This window comes from Telopea speciosissima, chromosome 4, assembly GCF_018873765.1.
Source record: "Telopea speciosissima isolate NSW1024214 ecotype Mountain lineage chromosome 4, Tspe_v1, whole genome shotgun sequence".
NCBI lineage: Eukaryota > Viridiplantae > Streptophyta > Magnoliopsida > Proteales > Proteaceae > Telopea > Telopea speciosissima.
The window spans coordinates 62,119,297-62,138,441 of record NC_057919.1 but is presented as its reverse complement, the minus strand read 5'-3'; the positions used below and the strand labels follow the sequence as shown (position 1 = coordinate 62,138,441).

The window sequence follows — 19,145 nt, the reverse complement described above, 5'->3', positions numbered from 1 at the left end:
AAGAAAAAGTAGATTTTATATTTATTTTTTTTATACGTAAAAGTCAAAACCGAACTAGGCCAATTCAATAAAAAATTTGTTAGAAAAACACAGATATCAAAAGAAGAGGACAAAGAGATAGTCTGAGTCGAACGAGAACGCTATGTTCTTAAGACAGTAGTTGTACCCTATTACTGCATTGGGTTGCAACAAATTTGCCTCCCAAGATAAAACAGACTGGACTGATTATTGATTTGCAAAGACAGTAATCACTTGAAACTATTAGAGAATTGAGAATTTATTAATGCCTGACTAACTGAAATCGTACTACAAAAAATTGAATGATTTGGGCTGTCGATTTCACCTCTAGTTATAGTGGTGGATGTATCCCTTCAAGACACCTCATGGAATGGGTGTGTCCATTGGCATAAGTGGATAGGATTAAAAGATTCTAATCCAAGTGCTATGAATGTACCTATACTAAATGGATATGTCTCTTTGAAGATACATGTCCCTTAGTCAAAAAATCAGGTCAATATTGAACCAAAGAATGACCGAAAACCGTAAAAAAACTAGGCCAACATTAAACCAAAGAATGACCCAAAACCGTCTACACAATTATTGAAATTCCAACAAAATTGATAACAGCCCGTTAACCCAACCCGATATACAAACCCAAAACCAATCCTTTTCTTATCGGGCCGGCTTCAATTTAGTATAGTTGAGACCAAAGACTGGCTCAGCCCGACCAAAAACGGACCGAACTGACCGGTGGACACCCTACTAATAGAACCTTTGATAAAAGAAGATGGTCAGTCCTCGATCTCCTCCATATTATCACTTTCTTATGCAAGTTTAGAGACTTCTATGTTTATGGATTGATCTAATTTTGGACCCATAAGGTGGCCCTCCTTAGAAAATTTCCAATTGATCTAATTTTGGAACCCATAAGATGGTCCTCCTTAGAAAATTTCCAACCTAACAAACCTATCTTAATGTGGTTATGATAGAGGTCTGATTCTGAATACACAAAAGACAAATCCAATTTGGCTCTCCTTTCTATCTGCAGACTATGGCAGGTTCTCGACCCAATTTTAAAATCCAATATATTTTGTTTGGGAGAAGGTTAGCCAGTGTAGGGAAGGAATCTGCACACCACCTCAGTGGATCTCTTGAAAAAACATATGATCCATATGAACCCAAATATTTAGAACAAGAAAGAGAAAATAACAAAAGAGCTCAAGTGAGAAAGAAATTGCATTCTCACATTGTAACAAAAAATTTTCTTTTTATTTTAAGGCAAAGGAAGGAGAAGGTCTTTTCACAATTAAATGTTGATACCTATTTTATTTTTGGACCGAATTTTCCATCACCCATGACCGAAGGGTGCAGATGGTATCCATAAAAGATCACGCAACCATGAGGGCATTTTGATAATTTGAAAATAAGGGCAGATATTTATAGTCATTGATGGCTGTATGATTCCTTGATCGTACAATCAAAGAAAGTTTATCCTTTTTTATTGGATAATAAACAAATTTTAAGGACAATTACGATGTGACACTCGCGTTAACATGACTGTTTGGTAAATTAGAAAATAATTGTTTCATAGAAACGTAAATTTTAGCATGAAGCATCCAACTGCTGGACTGGTTGAGTGTGTGTTGGGATGTGTGCCAATCAGCCCAACCATTGGATGCTTCATTGGGCTTACTCATTGGGCGATCTCCTCATTGGAGAGGATCCGAATCCAACAATTTTATACGATGAAAGAATTTCCTTCTCCACCAGCCCTTTTTACTTGTATATGTTGAGAAAAACTTTCCCATGGAATTAGTGTATAATAATACATCTTCTCACACGTTGATTAACACTCTCTTCTCCTAATCTTGTGGATCAAAGAATGAGTTTTCCAATAGTTGGCAATTTTTCTTTACCCACGGTCAAAGGATTCTAAATTCCATTGATTGAGGGGTTCGGATGGTGTGTAGAGGGTTAGCAAGGCATAGTGAGAATATTATGAATTTCACTCTATAAGAGGGGCAAAGCATTCTAATATGGGCTACAAAGTCATGCATTTCGACACATCGAATATGTACCGGTTGAAACTTTCAAAAAGTGATTTTTATATGTAATTGATCCGATACTGACTGATACGAATTACAACAGATCCATATTGGTATCATCTGTTATCAATATTAAAGCAGATATCATCATGGTTTTAGTGCACGGTATCGAAACGGGTATCAGTCAACTTAGAAACTGATATAGAATTAGATCGGTATCGGCACAGATTGGTTCTATCTGAAAATTTTACCCATGATTCTCCTTTTAAAATGTTTTTTGATTATTTTACCCCTTATCCGTACTGTATCACCGATATAGTATCGATACGACAGCGAGATCGATCACTTGCAAAACCGATACATATCGCATGTATCAATCACTCGTAAAATCAATATATATTGCCTGATAGGAGTGATACAATACCGATACCTCAAACCATGGATACCAAGAACAAAAACCTTGCTACAAGTTGGTACATGAATGCACATATGAACTTTTTTATTCTCTGTTGACAAAATTTTTTGATTGTTACAAGTTGTACAGGAATGAACATAAGAGCATTTTGATGCACTGTTGACAAATTTTTTAGTTGTTACAAGTTGTACATGAATGCACATATGAGCTTATTTGATGCTCAGTTGACAAATTTTTTTTGGTCCCAACTCCAAACATGTAAATTGAGCATCTCTTGTAGGGATGTAAACGGATTGGATTTGGCTCAGATAGTGCTATATCCGCATCTGCATCCGATTAGCTTTCGGATGAATACGGATACGGATTGAATATTTTATCCGTTTACATGTAAATATAGCTTTTCGGATAGCTATAGTCTATCCGTATTCTCATCCATTTAATTTTCAGACGGATTCGAATAGTACTAAACAGATATGGAAACAAATTTCGAATATTCATTTACACCCCTAATCTCTTGTACATATTTTTAACAAATTAAGTTTCTTCCCATTCTGGTGTCAAATCAAAATACTTGGCAAAATATATAGTTGCTGAACATATTTAATGAGAGTAGATTTAGGGTCGGTTTATATTATTCATAAATGATCTCACTTGCCTTTTAAGAGCAGATTCCCTATATGAGATATACTTAATGTGGGTCTGTGTCTCTGTCAGGGTATACCTCTCCCCGGACCGACCCCAGTGAGTGAGTTGATAGGCCCAATAAATAACAAGAGATCTAAGGCAGCTCCTCTCTCTCTTTCACACATTCATTACTCAATTAATACAATGGGTTATAGAGAAAATGAAAGCCACACCACCTCTAATTTATTCTCTCTCAGGCACTATAATTGCATCATCTACTAGGCCCGACCCGATTAATTTAAACATCATTTACTACCATGAAGGGTGTCAATTGGGGATCCGGTTACTCTCTAGGGAGCTCAGCTCCTAGGGAGTACTCAGGGGGCATCCAAGGGTTGGGTTGTGTTACACACATCTCGGTGCATGCCTAGGGATGTGTGCGGTACGGCCCAACGGTTAGATGCTCTCTAGATATGATGGTTCTCCCTGGAGAGGAGCTCAATCTGTAAATTGATTGGTTCGATCCGGTTTTGATGGGTTGAACTAGTTTTAATGTGAGAATAGGTGAATCCGGAACCAAACCAATAAGAAAAAAGTTTACTCTCAGTCTGATATATTTCAGTATCCTCGTATTAATTTGATATGGAGTTTAGTCTGGTTTGGGTTCGGTTTACCATATCTATACATAATTATGAGAAAAAATATGTTTTTTATGTTTACGATTTTTGAGTTTGTATCGATTTTTTAGTGGTTTGGGTTCGATTTCGGGTCAATTTTTCATGCTCGATGTTGTTTCGGTATGGTTCGATTTTCAGCCGATTCCACAATACACTAATCCTAAACCAAACCAATAAGAATTCTGTTTGATTTGAACTTTTTGGTCAGCTCGGTCCGGTTTTTTCACCAATTCAGGTTAGGGTTTGACAACCCTAAAAGCTACTTTGGAAAAAGAAGAAATGCCTGGGCAAGAGAGGAAACTTTGCTTTGGACTTTTGGGTTTTGGAGTTTGAAATGAGATTAGTATTAATGGAATCTCATCTTAGTAGTAATTGTACACTGGTTTTCAGGTTTAGTAGTCAATCACCAATGGGCCAGGCCTTATTTGATCTTTATAAGCAACCTTAATCCACTTAATTATTGTTTACTTGTAGCCATTAACAATTGCAGCCAAGGCTAAGGCTAATGAAGAAAGGTTGAAGGCCCAATCCAATGGAATCTATCCCACTCCATCTTCCTCGATTGTTCTAGTTCCTTCTTGAAAATACATAAATGCCTCTTTCCCCAGTTTGATCAATGTTACTCATTTGACTTTTTTTGTTTACTTGTAAAAAAGTTTATGTAAAATAAGATTTGGGGGAAGTTTTCATACATGGCCGTGTATGTGTATGCATGCACAGTCATGTCCCCTCTCACAAAAATTTAGAAAAGCCATAAACCACCATCCATTAATTAATGCCTTGAAACTCCCACCTTCTCACATACACGGCTTACACGGTAAGCCGTGTATGAAAACTTTCCCCTATAAGAGTTTCTATTTTTTGTTTGGGTAGAGGTTGGGCACGCTGGCTGTGTATATCTCTCTCCACATCCTGTTGAAATGACCCCCTGCCTTCCTCATCTCACCTTCCCTATTGGGCACAGCCGCTAACATACCTGAAGTTGACGGCCTGTAAACCCTTGCCCTTTTTGTTTTAAAATAAAAAAAAAAAAAGAAAAAAATTTTATAAATGAAAATTTACATGTAAAATATCATTTGCATGGAAAATTTCTAAATAAATCAGATAGGACTTTAACTTCGAAATCATTTTGCAACATGAATGTCGACCTGATTAGGGTTTTAATGCATGGTATTGTATTATCATATTGGTTGCTGGATAGGATGATATTGGGTCCAAATCATCGAAAGTTATAAAACAACACATTTTTTATTGATACCATCGATACAAATTGGCCAATACAGACAATCCTATATCGATGACTAAAACCTTAAGACCCAATATATTTTGGTTTTAAAGGATTTTTTTAATAATTTAAAGAAGATAATGCAAATTCACATACATATCTCCATTTTTAATACGATCTCAGAAAAATCATGGTGCCTAGTGAAAATTGTTCATCACTTGCCATCAGAGGGAGTGTCTGAATGACACCTTTATAGGGATATTTAGAACTTGATACCTTCTCTTAAGTGCCCCATTGTCTCATTTCTAAAAGTTATTTAAGATTATGGTATAAAAGGATTTAAAAAAAATATTTTCAGAAAGTAACATATTTTTTTTTTGGTAAACGTCAAAAATTAATATTGATGTCCACATTTTCAAGTACATATGTAATAGTGTCACTATTGTCCTTGCTGAACAAAATTATGTGTGATACTAGAATAGTAGAATGATAAAAAAGTAAGGTAACAAATTATTTGACTCCTTGAGGGATGTCAATAAGAAAATCCCTTGAAAAAAATAGAGAATGATCATTTCATTAGATGATTGTTTGCAAATCTAGGTTCAACTCTACATCACTTCTTGCAGTGAATCTATGTTTGGTTGTCAAGAATTGTAAAGAAAAAAAATCATAATGATACAATAATTGATTTATGTGTTTATCTTTCTCTTCAAATTTAATAACAAATATTGATCATTCATGTTCTGTTTTCACATTTGAAATGGGTTTGGAGCAAAAGGTCCTCTACAAGTTGGTTCATCCATGTATTGCCACATAATAAGTTATGTGCCTTGTTTTCATATACAATCGTGCATCGTAAATGATCATCACTTTCGTCGATTGAAATACCTGATTCACATGAAAATCCAATATTCATATCTGATGGTTAAAATGATGATCGTTCATATACCCAACCATGTATGAAACCATTTTCCATGAGTTATTTTGTATAGTTGTTACTTTGCCATTAGGGGAGAAGAAGTAAAAGGAGTTTTGTTAGCATCACAAACTAAATTTGAAGCTAACTCGTCATCAGGGTTTTAGTAATTGAAATTGATACCGGTGTTGTTCTCAACTGATATTGATTTGGTTTGATCCATATCGGTTTAGATTGGACACATTTACCTTCATATTCTTTACAAAACCTTTTTTTTAAACATTTTTACCATTGTTCCCTATCTATTTTCCGATATGGATCGGTCAAGAATCGATAACGATCTCCATCGATATGAATCGATATTGATTCCTCAAACTATACTCGTCATCCAATTCAAATGGTACCTACCCAAAAAAAAAATCCAATTCAAATGGTAGACCTTGGGAACTCAGCCACAAGAAAGTAAACCACCCCCAAGCCTCAAAAAATTAAGGGGATAAAAGATAAACAACATTGGACAGAGTTTCCCTTCACCCAATGTGGAGAGAATCTTTTAGACCATCACTTAACCCTACTATTGGAATGAGTAAAGATAGTCTCGACCACATATAATGAGGCGCAAGAGTTTAATAGTGAAATTCATTGTCCAGAGTCTAATCATAAAGTCATATCACGGTGGATGAAAAGAGAATCTCAACATTTGAAGTGGTGGAAAATTTTCTCCAACAACATTTATCCAACAAATAGTTAAGGATAGCTCAATTGATAAGGGACCATGCCTCAAGAAGCAAAGGTCTAGCGAGTTTAACTCTTCTCCGGACCTTTATCCGTTGTTGTAACTAGAGCGCTGCTGTGCGCATCGTGCAGGGCAACAGTGGCCATGTGGGCACAGTGGGGCCCGCTGCTACGCCACACAATGCGCACAACAGTACTCCAATTACAGCAGCGGATAAAAATTCCTCTTCTCCACCCATTGGGGCCATTTGCATAAGGTCCCATGGATCCCATGGGCCTTGGGCTTTCCTAGTCCTTGAGGGGTGCGACATGCTACATGAACTCCACGTTTGCTTGGTCTACCCAAAGGGTGGGCCAGTATCTCATCACCCAAAAATACAAAAAGGAATAAGTTTCATCTACGGTCTACATATTTTGAACCACATGGTAAGTATATTTTGGACCACGGAGTAGGTTTGCTGGGGACTGCAATTTTGTAGAGAAATAGATCAAAAGTTCTCATACTCACATGCCAAGTTTTCAATTCAATTGGGTTTAAGTCAAGTCGCAAAATAAAATTTTCAAAGAATTTTTTTTCCGATAGAAAAGAGATTTACTGATCTAGATAAGAATGTGTACAATCTATGGCCTCGGATTCGCAAAGCCGAGAGAGCAAATGAATGGAATGTGGCCAATCTATGTTACACATTGCTTAGAGCCATACACTACCAAGAATGCATGGCAACAAGTGACAGTAAGGGTATCAAAAGTTGGTCGATTGGTTGTAGACCAAGCCCAACCCAACCAATTACTAAACGCGTCAGGATAATCGGATGTTCCCAAAGCAAGGTAGTGGCTCGACGGTCGCCCTACTAAATTAGCGAAGCCTGATTAAGCCCCTATCCAATTTGATCGAAATCGATCAAGCCCAGCCAATTGACACCCCTAAGTGAGAGTTATTATGAATGAATTTCAATATGAAATTTGATATAAAAAAAATCAAGATCATCCTATATAGGGTATATCTAATAGTTAAAATTGTCACATCATCAATCTACAAGGGAGTATGACAACTAAATGAGTCTCACACTATATATTTCTTGGGAGAATGTTCTCTGTGCCGCAACGCAGCCTGCACCCAGGCACATGAACAACCTGTGCAGAGGGGTAGGATGGTCATTGCACCCACTCCCATGTGCCTGGTGCAGGGTGCGCTGCGGCACAGAGAACAGCGCCCCATATTTTTTTTTAATTTTTTTAAGGGTTGAAGAGTATCACACTCTCACTCAACAGTCTCACTCATAGATGATAAACATTCTAATTCTAGAGGTAAAAGTATGACACTGAAAAGTTAGAAATAATAATCATTTCCTAAAAAGAGAAAGGGGCAAGTAGAGAGCTATTTGGGCGAGCAGAAGGGTTATTTTGTCTTTTTGGTCTCATGGAGCTACGATCCTCAATATATGCAGTCCTCCACCTTCTCCGTCTGGGTGTGTCGGTTCTTCCCACATCACACACGCCGTCACCATTCCATTTATACTCTCTCAATCCCCTCTTAAAGTTCTGTCTTGCTCTCTACCTTCTATAAAGACTACAACTTTCTTTAAAAAAGTCGCTTCTCTACAGAAATAAGTAGTAAATAAAATTCTCCATCTCGCTCACTTCCTTCTCCTCTTTAAACGTTTTTACACACTCGAGACGTTTCTTCTTTTCCAGGTTTCCCTAAGCTCGGAAGCCCATTTCGTTCTCACTCTTCTTCATTCCTCATGGCGACAAACCCAGCACAAGAAGCTTCGGAACCTCTGAAATACCAGGTAATGGTTAACTTGTTCTCTAGATAACCATGCTTTTTCTTGTTCACCAATCTCAACAACTCTGTTTCTAAAACACTGCTTGGATTTTCTTTTTTTTTCTCCAGACATGGGTGTTGAAAGTATCGATCCACTGTGAAGGCTGCAAGAGAAAGGTGAACAAGGTGCTTCGGAGTATCGACGGTACGAACGACGAAACCCTTTTTTCAATCTACAGTTTCTTTCGTATTGCAGTCCAATTTCACTTTTTTTTCACTTCTTCCATCTGGGTTTTCTATATTCTCTCCTAAATCACGCAATAACTCGGATTTTTTTGCTGTTACACTGTGGTTATACTACTTTTTTTAGGGGTTTATACAACGACGATCGATTCCCCTCAACAGAAAGTTACAGTGACCGGAAACGTCGATGCTGAGACCCTTGTCAGAAAACTTTTGAAAACAGGGAAACACGCGGAGCTCTGGCCTGAGAAAGCTGAGAAGAAGAATAAGAAACAAGGAAAGGGGAAGAACAACGAGAAACAAAACGACCCAAAGAAAAGCGACGCCGGTACAGAGGGTGAGAACAAATCCCAAGAGAACGTCGATGGCAAAACTACCTCCTCTGAAACAGAGAAAAGCGAAGGAAACAGCAAAAATAACGGCGGAGGTCAAAACAAAGATGCGGCGAAATCCGACGGAAAGAAGGCGGAGAATTCTCCCGCCGGTAATCATTCCCCAGTTGTGGATCCAGAAGGCGTAAGCAGTGAAAGCGATGGAGGAGCTGCGGCGGAGAAAAGCAGCGGTGGCAATGGAGGTAAAAAGAAGAAAAAGAAAGGGAAAAAGGTCAATTTTGCCAACAATGAAGGTGTAGGTGAAAACTCCGGCGGTACACCGGCAAGCACTGGATCAGTCGCTGCTACTGGTCAGCCAGGTCTGGTCCATACGGTTCCAAACCCAACCCCGGTTTTGATCAATGTCAGCCCTCCACGTCATCAACCATACTTCTACCCTACCTGCGTGGCTCCTCCCGTATACGCCGTGAGTTACCATACGGCGTATCCTAGCGCCAGCTATGGTGCATCGTATTACGCTACTCCTCCACCACCGGATTCGTATAGGTACACGTCAGCAGAATCTTACTCACCACCACGTCACCCGTCGGATTCTTTTGAGATGTTCAGCGATGAGAACGCCAACGGTTGCGTGATTATGTGACCGGCGGTTCGACCACAGGGTTTGGCGGACGGGAAATCCACGCCAATCAACGTTGTTTTTTTCTGGCCATGGGAACACTTTCACCTTAAATTGGTATTAAAGGTAGCTTAACTTAAGCTTATCGTATAGGGGTTTGGAACTTTAGATAGTTTTATGACAATGTACGTAGATTAAGGAAAATTAGATTTGATGAACCAATAAGATTGGTTTTTATTTTGAGGGTTATATGGTAATTAATCCTTGTTTTGCATATTTATCTACTTGGTTTGCTCAAAATGTTATTAGCCCCACTCTCTCTCTCTTTTTATTAAAGCATAATTCTCCTCGTACTTAAAGTAGATTAAGGCTAAGATGGAGATTAAAAGATAAAAAGAAAAGAAGGGTTTTAGGTTCTTGGTAATGATGGGTGCTCTTTAACTTTGCTAGATGTTTTAAATTGTGGGATTAAATTATAATCACTCTAATGCTGAGTTGTTTGGTTCTCTTTCTCCCTTTATTTTTTTTTATTTTTTTTTTTTTTTTTTTGGGGTATAGTAGACTTTGATTGTGAGGTGCAGAATAAGTGAGAAAGGCAAATGGTTTTTGGTTTAGTTTTCTTTTGGAAATCCTCTTTGCCTTTCACTGATCTTATCCTAATTCCTAATACAAAATTTTCTTTTTTAAGGGGTGGGGGTGTTCTTGTCTTTTATCCCTGTATTGGATTTGACTATACCTTTATTCGGATTGATATTAGTCATGATTGATATCAAGACATCTGATTGATACGAATTTATCGATATGTATTTTAGGAAAAATATTGTCTTAATCTGAAATCAGACTGATATTGTCTAATAGAGTCGATACATATATATATCACCGGAGAAGTCATTTTTAGAGGAGAAACTATGCAGTTATTGAGATCTCTCCAAGGGGTCCCAATGGTTTAGGTTTGAGTAGGCTGAAAAAAAGATATACAACCTTGGCAAGAATGACGTTCCCTTTATGTGTATCGACGGTGATTGATATTACCACCGATGACGTGAACTAAATCCATAGTTTCAAAACTGCCATTAGATTGCTTCTAATCCGGGGAGGGGGAAAAAAAAAACAGAAAAGAGAATTTGTAAAATTGCTCCTCTTCTTTACTACTCTCTTTACAACCTGTCTTTCTTTCGCACTTCATAGGTGGGAAGGGAACCCAAAAAAGCAAAGATCCGTTTTGTAGCAGAAAGGAAGAGGAAGGAAGTTTCGTTGACATGATCTTTGACTGCTTTAGTTTGACTGTTATAATAGTATTAATCAACTGCCAATAACCCAAATTAGAGTCTTTTTGGTGATATACTCAAGGTTTTGAAACATAAAACCTGAATTTCAATCCGGTTTGATCGATTCCGATCCATTAATTGTCATTCAAATTGACCGGTTTTTGGCTGATTCTTCCAATTGATCCACAACAAATGAATTTATCTATAAATTGGTCAAAAATAATAATAAAAAGGTTTTTAAAACTATAAAAAAATCAAAGTCAAATATAGAAAATTAGTCTCTAGATCTCCAAAATCAGTTAAAAATGACCAATCTTCCCAAGTTTGAAGCCTTAGGTGACCAAATGAGGGAGAAATAATCATAAGAAATGTGGTTTTGGTTCTTTTTGCAGGTTCTTAAAGTTGTATAGAGGTGAATTAGATCGATCCGGATCAGATCGGCCGATTCAGTTCATGAGTGAAGGAATCGGTTTGGATTGGAATATTCAGTGAGGATCATTATTCCCAACCAATCTTGAAGATGAAATGTATACTTAAATCTTTTCAGCTTTCTTGCACTATATACCAACCCACTAAAGATAAAAGGGGAGAGGCACTTTTTCATATACTGACATTTCCCCCTTCCATCCATTTTTCAGGATTTTAGAAAGATCTTCTACATTCTTATTCTCTTAAAGCCACTTGAGTCTGATTTATTTATTTATTTTTTTTATTAATTTTGTCACGATTTAAAGGCAACCTAAAAGAGCTTCTAGTTGTAATCATTTTGGTTATGTTATATTGTAAGCTTTTGATTTTGTCACGTGGCAGTTCAGATGAGATTGAAAATTATGGATATATAGATCCTAAGGTTTCCTAGTCACATATTAAATTTTATTCCAATCAAGATTTGTCATGCGGTAAAACTTAAGTCAGTATTACAAGAGGAGTTGGGCTCCTCTGTAGCACGACGATGTGTGTAGCATACATCCAATGGCCGTGTGCTCAGTGCGTAATTCAACACTCTACATGTGTGTTGGGCTACGTGCCCAAGCACACAGGGCCATCAAATGGTGCGATACACACTGTGTCACGCTACAGAGGACCCAAATCCACTACAAGAGGGCACATGGGAGTATAATGGGGTGCATTGTGTACCTAGTTCAAACAAGGCCTGTTAGTATTGTTCATGTCAATTTTATTGTTGCTAGGTTATTATCGACATTAGGATATGTTCATTCTCATTTAATCCGGTCCAAGTCTCACTCAAATCCAATCAAAGAAGGGTCAAAAGTAATTAATGCATGTGTGCAGAATTTGAGAAGCATTATTTAATTAATTACAATTATTATTGTCTCAAAGTTTAGAATATGTTATTTTAGTCAATAAGTCATTCCATTAATGGTTGTATAAGTCCTTGAAAATATGCAGTTCATTAAATGGTCAAAGAGTATAGGAGAAAGTCTATATAAGAATCTAGAATCCTCCCTCCCATTTTATAAAAGGGTTGTTTGTAAGCTTTTTGAAGAAAGTTAAACGCCAACTGTTATCTGTGCCGGGGTCATAGGATGCACCCAAACATATAGGGGGTGGGCGAAATGACCACCCCGCCCCATATGTCTGGGCACAACCTACGCTCCTAGTCAGAGAACAATCATCCTTAAAGTTAAAATAGTTGAATGCGTTTCTTGTTTTATGCTAATAGTTATGAGAAGCAGTAGAGCCTAATGAGATACTTGGTTGCTTACTGAGATACTAACCTAGGCCTTGGTGAGAATCCTTGGTCGTATCCCTTTTATCTCTTATTTCATTTGTTATTAAAATTGCCCAATTCTAGTTGTGTTTTCACCTCCTATGATCCTGTTTATTAAGGATTCTGATTATGGTACATGGATTGAACTAGGATCTCATTAATAGTACACATGATGTTATGACATTAATGGAAAGAAAAATGATTGAATTTGAAGTACTCGGCAATACTAGACAATTTTCTAAGGCTGCGTTTGGTATGCATTCTTAGAATGCATTGTAGGTCAATTCCACATTCTTAAATGATAAAAATAGTTATTTATATCATCCGAGAATACAAAATCGACTTAGAATGAATACCAAACACAACCTAAATATCCAACAATCAAATTTACCACATCATTCTTCTTTGTGGTAAAATAAAGCCATGGAATGTGATTCTATACTAGTTTACTATAGTGTATTAAACTAAACATTTGGGTTCTTTTCTTTTCAAAGTTTAATGACAAGAAATATGACAAAGCATCTTTCCACCAAGCAACTGACACCAAATTTGGGATGGAAGGAATAGAAATTAAGTTGGGAAAGTCTATTCTTTGGAAGGGTATGGATGATAGAATCTATAAAAGGAACGACCAATCCCTCTTTACTAGTACTTCTTGTTCAATTATTAAGATTAAATATTCCTATTCTTGGGTAAAGGTGATATGGGAAATTGCCAAGAAGGCCTCTGGGCAACCAACTCCCCCAGGTCATCTTGCTTTTCATAAGACCCTGAAAGCAGCTGCCCTGCTTTCTTATTGTGTAAATCAAACAGTACAAGTGGTCCTAGAAATTTGTAGAACCAATAAAAAAATTTGATATGTCCTCCTTGGTCTTGACTTCTGCCCTTTTGAAGAACACAGAGAAGGTTAGGGTTGTAAAAAATCAGACCAACCCAATTGAACCGACCGAAACTGACTGAAAACCGTGTAAAAGACCGAAACTGATCAGACCAAATGAAACCAACAATTTGGATTTAAACTAGGGAAAACCAAAAACCAAATTTTTTTTTTTGGGGTTTCCATTTTTTCCTTTTTATATATTAAAAAATGAGACCAAACCAATAAGTGACCATTAAAATAAACCGATAACAGACCGACCAAAAGGGACCAAACCAATAAGTATCAGAAAAATGGACTGGTTCAAAACCAGGTCTTGATCAAAAGCTTTGATCAGAACCCATTAGGGCCAATTTAAGAGCAACAGAAGCAAAAATGGTTCATGTATCAAAAATTTTTTTTTTCTGCTTTCCAAAGCATGAATGGCTAGAGTGCTGAAAAAAAGATGTCTTGAACAAAAGCATGTGAGATGGGATTGTAAAGAAAAAGATTGACCAGGGGAAATAGGGAATCCTCACCAAAAAAGCAAATGGATCAGCATATTAAGTTTTTATTTATCTTATGAGATATCAACTCCATTTCAGGCACTTGTCAATCATCTTGTGGGCAATTTTCCCCCCAAGGAACCAGATTCTTTGAAAGTTCAAATCCATCTTCTTTGCTAAGCCTCTATGATGTAATAGGTGCAATGTTATATGGTATAAGGTCCACTCCAAGTTTACACATTTTCACCATTTTGAGTTTTTTTTTTATTTTTTTTTTATGAGAAAAGGAAAACTGTTGAATTAATAAGATGGCAAATTAGTACAGATTTCATCAATCCAGGGTACATAGTAGCCATAGTTTGTTGAGGTAAGGATTTAAACCATAGTAAGAAGAGGGGATCCGTCAAGGGTTTGAGCAAAATGCCTCCAGAATGATCCAAAATCTACAAAAAATATTTTAACACTTCAAATGGCCAAGGAGAAAGGGATGGAGTTAGAAGAAGTCCAGGTAGCGCCTTGTTGGAGCACCGAACTTTTTTCAGCTTTAAACCTCTCGATTTTAGTCGAATCAAAGCTGTTGAGAAGAACCAACAACTCTGGTTCCAATTCACGGTTGCTTTTAATCAATCCTGCATTTAACATAATGAACTAGCCATCTAACAAAATGTCAAAAGTCCATCCGGAACGGTCTAAGTCTGTGGAATCAAGCCCTGTGCGTAACAAAATAGGAAAATCTCAAGTAGGTAAATGAAACCTAGGCAAAGCATGCAAAACCTGATTATTAGATAACACAATATTCGACTCATCAGAGGGGGGAGGCAATATGGAGGTCTTTCACCCAAAGTTCAACCCTCTTTAACACATTGAGGGATGGGGTTTAACGGAACATAACACATAATTATTTCTGAAAATCCAAATAAATAACAAGTTATAATAAAAATAGACAAGAACTAGACAAGAGAGGGCGTATCAAGCTTGTGACTTAGAAAAGTAGAAATGCAGAATTGTCTCAGAGATGGGAATGAGATCAACTTTGTCCTCAGACCCAAAGGACCAGTTGCCCAGATATGTTTAACCCAGTCACAAGATAGGAGTAAATGCCAGAGGGTCTCATTACAAGTGCCACAGAAAAGCACAAGTGGGATCGATCTGAGTCCATTTCAAAATAATATCTTCAACTGAAATCCTTGCATTTAATACACAAAAAAATAAAAAATCTTAAATTTAAGATGAAGATTGAGTTTCCAAAAATAATTTCACCAAACGGTAAAGAGAAACATCAAAACAAGAGGAACAAGAAATGAATTTAGCTGTTTTAGGTGCCCATTCAGTTGTCCTGACATCATCCTGTTTGTCCAGTTCCCTTAGCCGATGAACGTCATGTGGTATATTTAAATCCAACGACATAATTTGAAAGGGGCAAAATTCAACGGGTTCCGTGAAACGCAATAACTCTCTTCTCTCTCCTCTCTGCTCTGTTTCCGCTCATCTGTCTCTCTCTTTCCTCTCTGCTCTCTGCTCTTTTCACTTTTCACTCCTACCGAAAACGAAGAAGAAACTCCGGCGACCACCAAGCTTTGCTCTGCATCTTCTGGCGAAGACCTTTGATCGTCGTCTGCAACCTCCGACATAGGCGGCTTAGTGCAATTCCCAGGGGTTTCTACAACCTCATGTGAAGCCGAACGACGGTGTACCGTTTCTGTCTTCTGTAACCTACGATCCAACCAGAGAGATCTGCGACGGCGAAGGCGAAACAGGGGTGTCTCTGTCGTTCCTCTCGCACGCGTAACCGTAGGCTGCAACCTCTCAGTTCCTCTCGAACTCGAAACCACGGTGTAATTTTTTTTCTCAATTCTCTCTCTGTGTAGTCTGAGACCTACGATCCAAGACCTCTCACGGTCTGTCGTTCCTCTCTCGAAAGGGGTTTTAACACTAGATTCTGTTGTGGGGAAAAAAATGTTCAATGCAATTTTTTATTAAGCAGTAAGAATTTTGTTAAGTATGTACACATGTTTCTGACATCATATAGAAGTCATTGTTTTGTTTCAAATGGATCTGTTTCCGCCATTTCAATTCTACCATTGTTCACTGTAAGAGAGCCCAGTTCACTGCACCCTGGCTTACTAACCAATCAAGAAAGTGATCAACAAACCCATCTATGTGCACAGCACAATGGAACACATGGGTCACGTACAAAGCTGACCAAGGATTAAGAATGCATCATTTACTACTTGCACAAGGTCTTCTGTTACTCTTAAATAGGAATGCAAGTCTGGCATGTGTTATTGGTGAAGTAATAGATAAAAAAAGATAGATGCATCATTTAATACTTGCCCATCGAAATTGGAGAAGAGGCTTCTAATGAGGCAGATTTACAGCTTTGTTGCATCACCCATGCCATGAATCATATGAGAGACTCCACATTGGGAAGGTTTGTGGCAAGGTCCTCATTGGGTATGATCTTTGAAACATAGTTTGTGACACAGTCTTATGGTTATTCGTAAATCTCAAACTTTACTTGTGGGGTCTTTAGCTCAAATTGGTAGAGCACTTGGAACATGAGCATATTCCGAGGGGATGGTGGTTCGAATCCATCGAGATCCTTTTATTCAACTGTTCATAGATATGAAAGGCTGTTGGAATTTTTCAAAATATTGATGTGGACTTTTAGTCCCACATCGGCTATGAAAGGAAAGCTCATTGGGTTTATATGTGTTAGTAGTTAGTAGTTATTATTATCACATGTAATGCTAGAAGAGATTGTACGGTGCACTTGCGAGCGAGGACGGTAACCGTCCGAGCGCGTGTGCGTGTGCGTGCACGCGTGCGCGTGCGTGAGGCGCAATGTGGCGCTTTGATGGCGCACTTTGCACTTCGCACGTGCGCATCAAAAAATCTCTGATAGCTTCACAGTGTTACTGTCTCTGCAACTAGTAACAGTCCGCCTGATTTATCTTAGGAGGCAGGTTTGCTGCAACCCTTTGCAGGATTAGGAGGGTGCAAATATTATTTTAAGGACAGAACGATTTCGTTCAACTCAGGCCATCTTTCTGTCCTCTCCTTTTTTGTTACAGCTTTCTAACAAAGGCTTTCATATTGTGTGATATTCCATAATCTAAGCATCGGTAAGTCCCAAACTTATGACTCCTTTCAAAACTTTGAGCAGATTTAGAAGTAAGTGATCCATTTAATCTTTTTACATAGTTTGTCACATTGTTCTTGAATGTTAGGGGTAGCCGCATCATATATTCTCTTCAAATGTTCATGGATTTCAGGGGTAGTTGCATCTTTATAAAGATCATAGCATAAGTATTGGCAAGGGAAAATGCTTCATTACCACCCACATAAGTTCTTATTTTTTTTTTTCATTCTGTTACATGTAACATTCATACAAAAAAGGCACATAGACTTGATGTAGTTCAGCAAGTACTCATGGAAACAACCACAATTGCAGCAAAAGGCCTCAACTCAACTCTAATTCAATAAAGTACACAACAGCTCAACTATTTAGCTTAGTCAGCTGTGTTGCCCTTCATATAGGCCATAATGCTTTGACAAAAATAGAAACCCCTTAAGTTACGAATTCCTAACAAAATGGTCACTCCTCTTTGAACAAAATAGAAACCTTGTAGACCTTCTAGACTGTCTTACTAATTCATACCAAGTCCAAATTTTGAAAGAAAATTCATTAATTAGTCAGTATGAGAGTCTCGATGGAATCGAACCATCATCTCCTGGTAAAAAACCAGTTGCTCTACCTTTTTGAGCTAAAGACTCATCTAAGTCAATTAAAATCATTTTACTTTAATCCAATATAAAAAAATTAAATTAAATTACTCTAACCTCACCTGAGATATATACCTCTAGTTGAATTGAAAGATTAAATTTTCAAAACAGAATTTGAGTTAGTGACGCTTCCAACTGGAACATTCATCCTCATCATTGTAAAGAACAACATCCTTAGGAAGTGATGCTTTATCTATTAAGTGTAAAGATGCCTTGGTGGCAACTGCTCTAACTTTTGCCCATTCAGAAAAAGAGTGACATAGACTCCCAAACTTTATTGTAGCTAATAAAATTTGAGGCTTTTTAGGAATTGCACTATTCTACATTAGATCCCTTTTTGAACTAACAATTGGTTCCACATGGGCCATAACCTATCCAGAAACATTCTCAGAGAATTAAAGATAAAGCAAAGTCAGATACTAGTATACTGCAACACAACAAGGTAGTTAGAAAGCCTTGAATACAATAAACATATTGTACTATCCTGTTCTGTTTACAAGCAAATGGGTATCACAATGGAAAATCCAGAATTTTTAATTGCTGTGCTTTGTGGTGTACTTGGTTCTGTTCATCTGCTTATTATTTCTGCTTTTCTATATTTTTAAAACACTGTAGAGCTGTGGATTCAAAGAGGATGAATTGCAGTCAGGCAATGGTTACTCATTGCTGATCTCATTTCTGCAATCTTTCTTACAATCTGTAATTGCTTTACAAGCTATCCACCACCTTCTCCAATCCCAGAGGCAAAGAGAAGTTATTACTAGAATTCTCCTTCATCCACATCTAGCCCTAGATTTCCACATGCATACCAGTTCATGTTCTTTTTCTCAAAAACCTAAATGGTGTATTCACCATTGAAACATTTAAGAATGTTGTTACAGTAGGCACTCTACAAATTTAGCTGCAGTAGCTGCAATAGGCACATTACAACTTTAGGCCAGGTATTTCTCTTTCTAGCCCCACTCAATGGTGGGAATGAAAGCAAACCATGCTTGGGGGTTGCCTTCGTGCCTTGAAATCACCTTGAACGGACCGTAGGACTAGTAAGGTCCGATTAGGCATAGGCACTTAACTACAGCCCCAGCCCAAATGTTTCAATGGTGAATAAAGTTGTTAAGTGCCTACTGCAGCTACAGCCCCAACCCCAGATGCAGCTAATGGTAATGCTTGATAGAATGGCAACTAGTCTCATTTAAGAAACTCTTACATAATAAACTTCAAAGAAACAGAGTATATATATTCAATCAAGCATAACAAATGTGCCTACTGCAACTATAGCCCCAGCCCCAAATGTTAAGCCAAAGTGTTTATGCCAGAATTAGCTCACCACAACAAATTTACACCACATAACAATCCCAAACATAGATCTACTTATAAAATATCATGGGCATACTTAAT

The 19,145-nt window shown here is 37.6% G+C and overlaps 1 protein-coding gene across 1 annotated transcript; it reads left to right on the top strand.

Moving 5' to 3' along the window:
* The first annotated feature begins 8,346 nt into the window (after positions 1–8,346).
* LOC122657618 (heavy metal-associated isoprenylated plant protein 35-like) lies at positions 8,347–9,899 on the top strand. The gene is made up of 3 exons (XM_043852378.1): positions 8,347–8,430; positions 8,535–8,610; positions 8,776–9,899. The coding sequence occupies exons 1-3, from the start codon at positions 8,383–8,385 to the stop codon at positions 9,621–9,623; spliced, it is 972 nt and encodes a 323-aa protein (XP_043708313.1). The 5' UTR covers positions 8,347–8,382; the 3' UTR covers positions 9,624–9,899.
* The last annotated feature ends 9,246 nt before the right edge of the window (positions 9,900–19,145 follow it).

What these genes read in the sequence shown, in the direction of transcription:
- LOC122657618 (XM_043852378.1), top strand. Translation starts at nt 8,383, where the DNA reads ATGGCGACAAACCCAGCACAAGAAGCTTCGGAACCTCTGAAATACCAG. An exon ending in CGGAACCTCTGAAATACCAG is followed by an intron (nt 8,431 to 8,534) that starts GTAATGGTTAAC and finishes TTTTTTCTCCAG; the next exon opens with ACATGGGTGTTGAAAGTATC. An exon ending in GGTGCTTCGGAGTATCGACG is followed by an intron (nt 8,611 to 8,775) that starts GTACGAACGACG and finishes TACTTTTTTTAG; the next exon opens with GGGTTTATACAACGACGATC.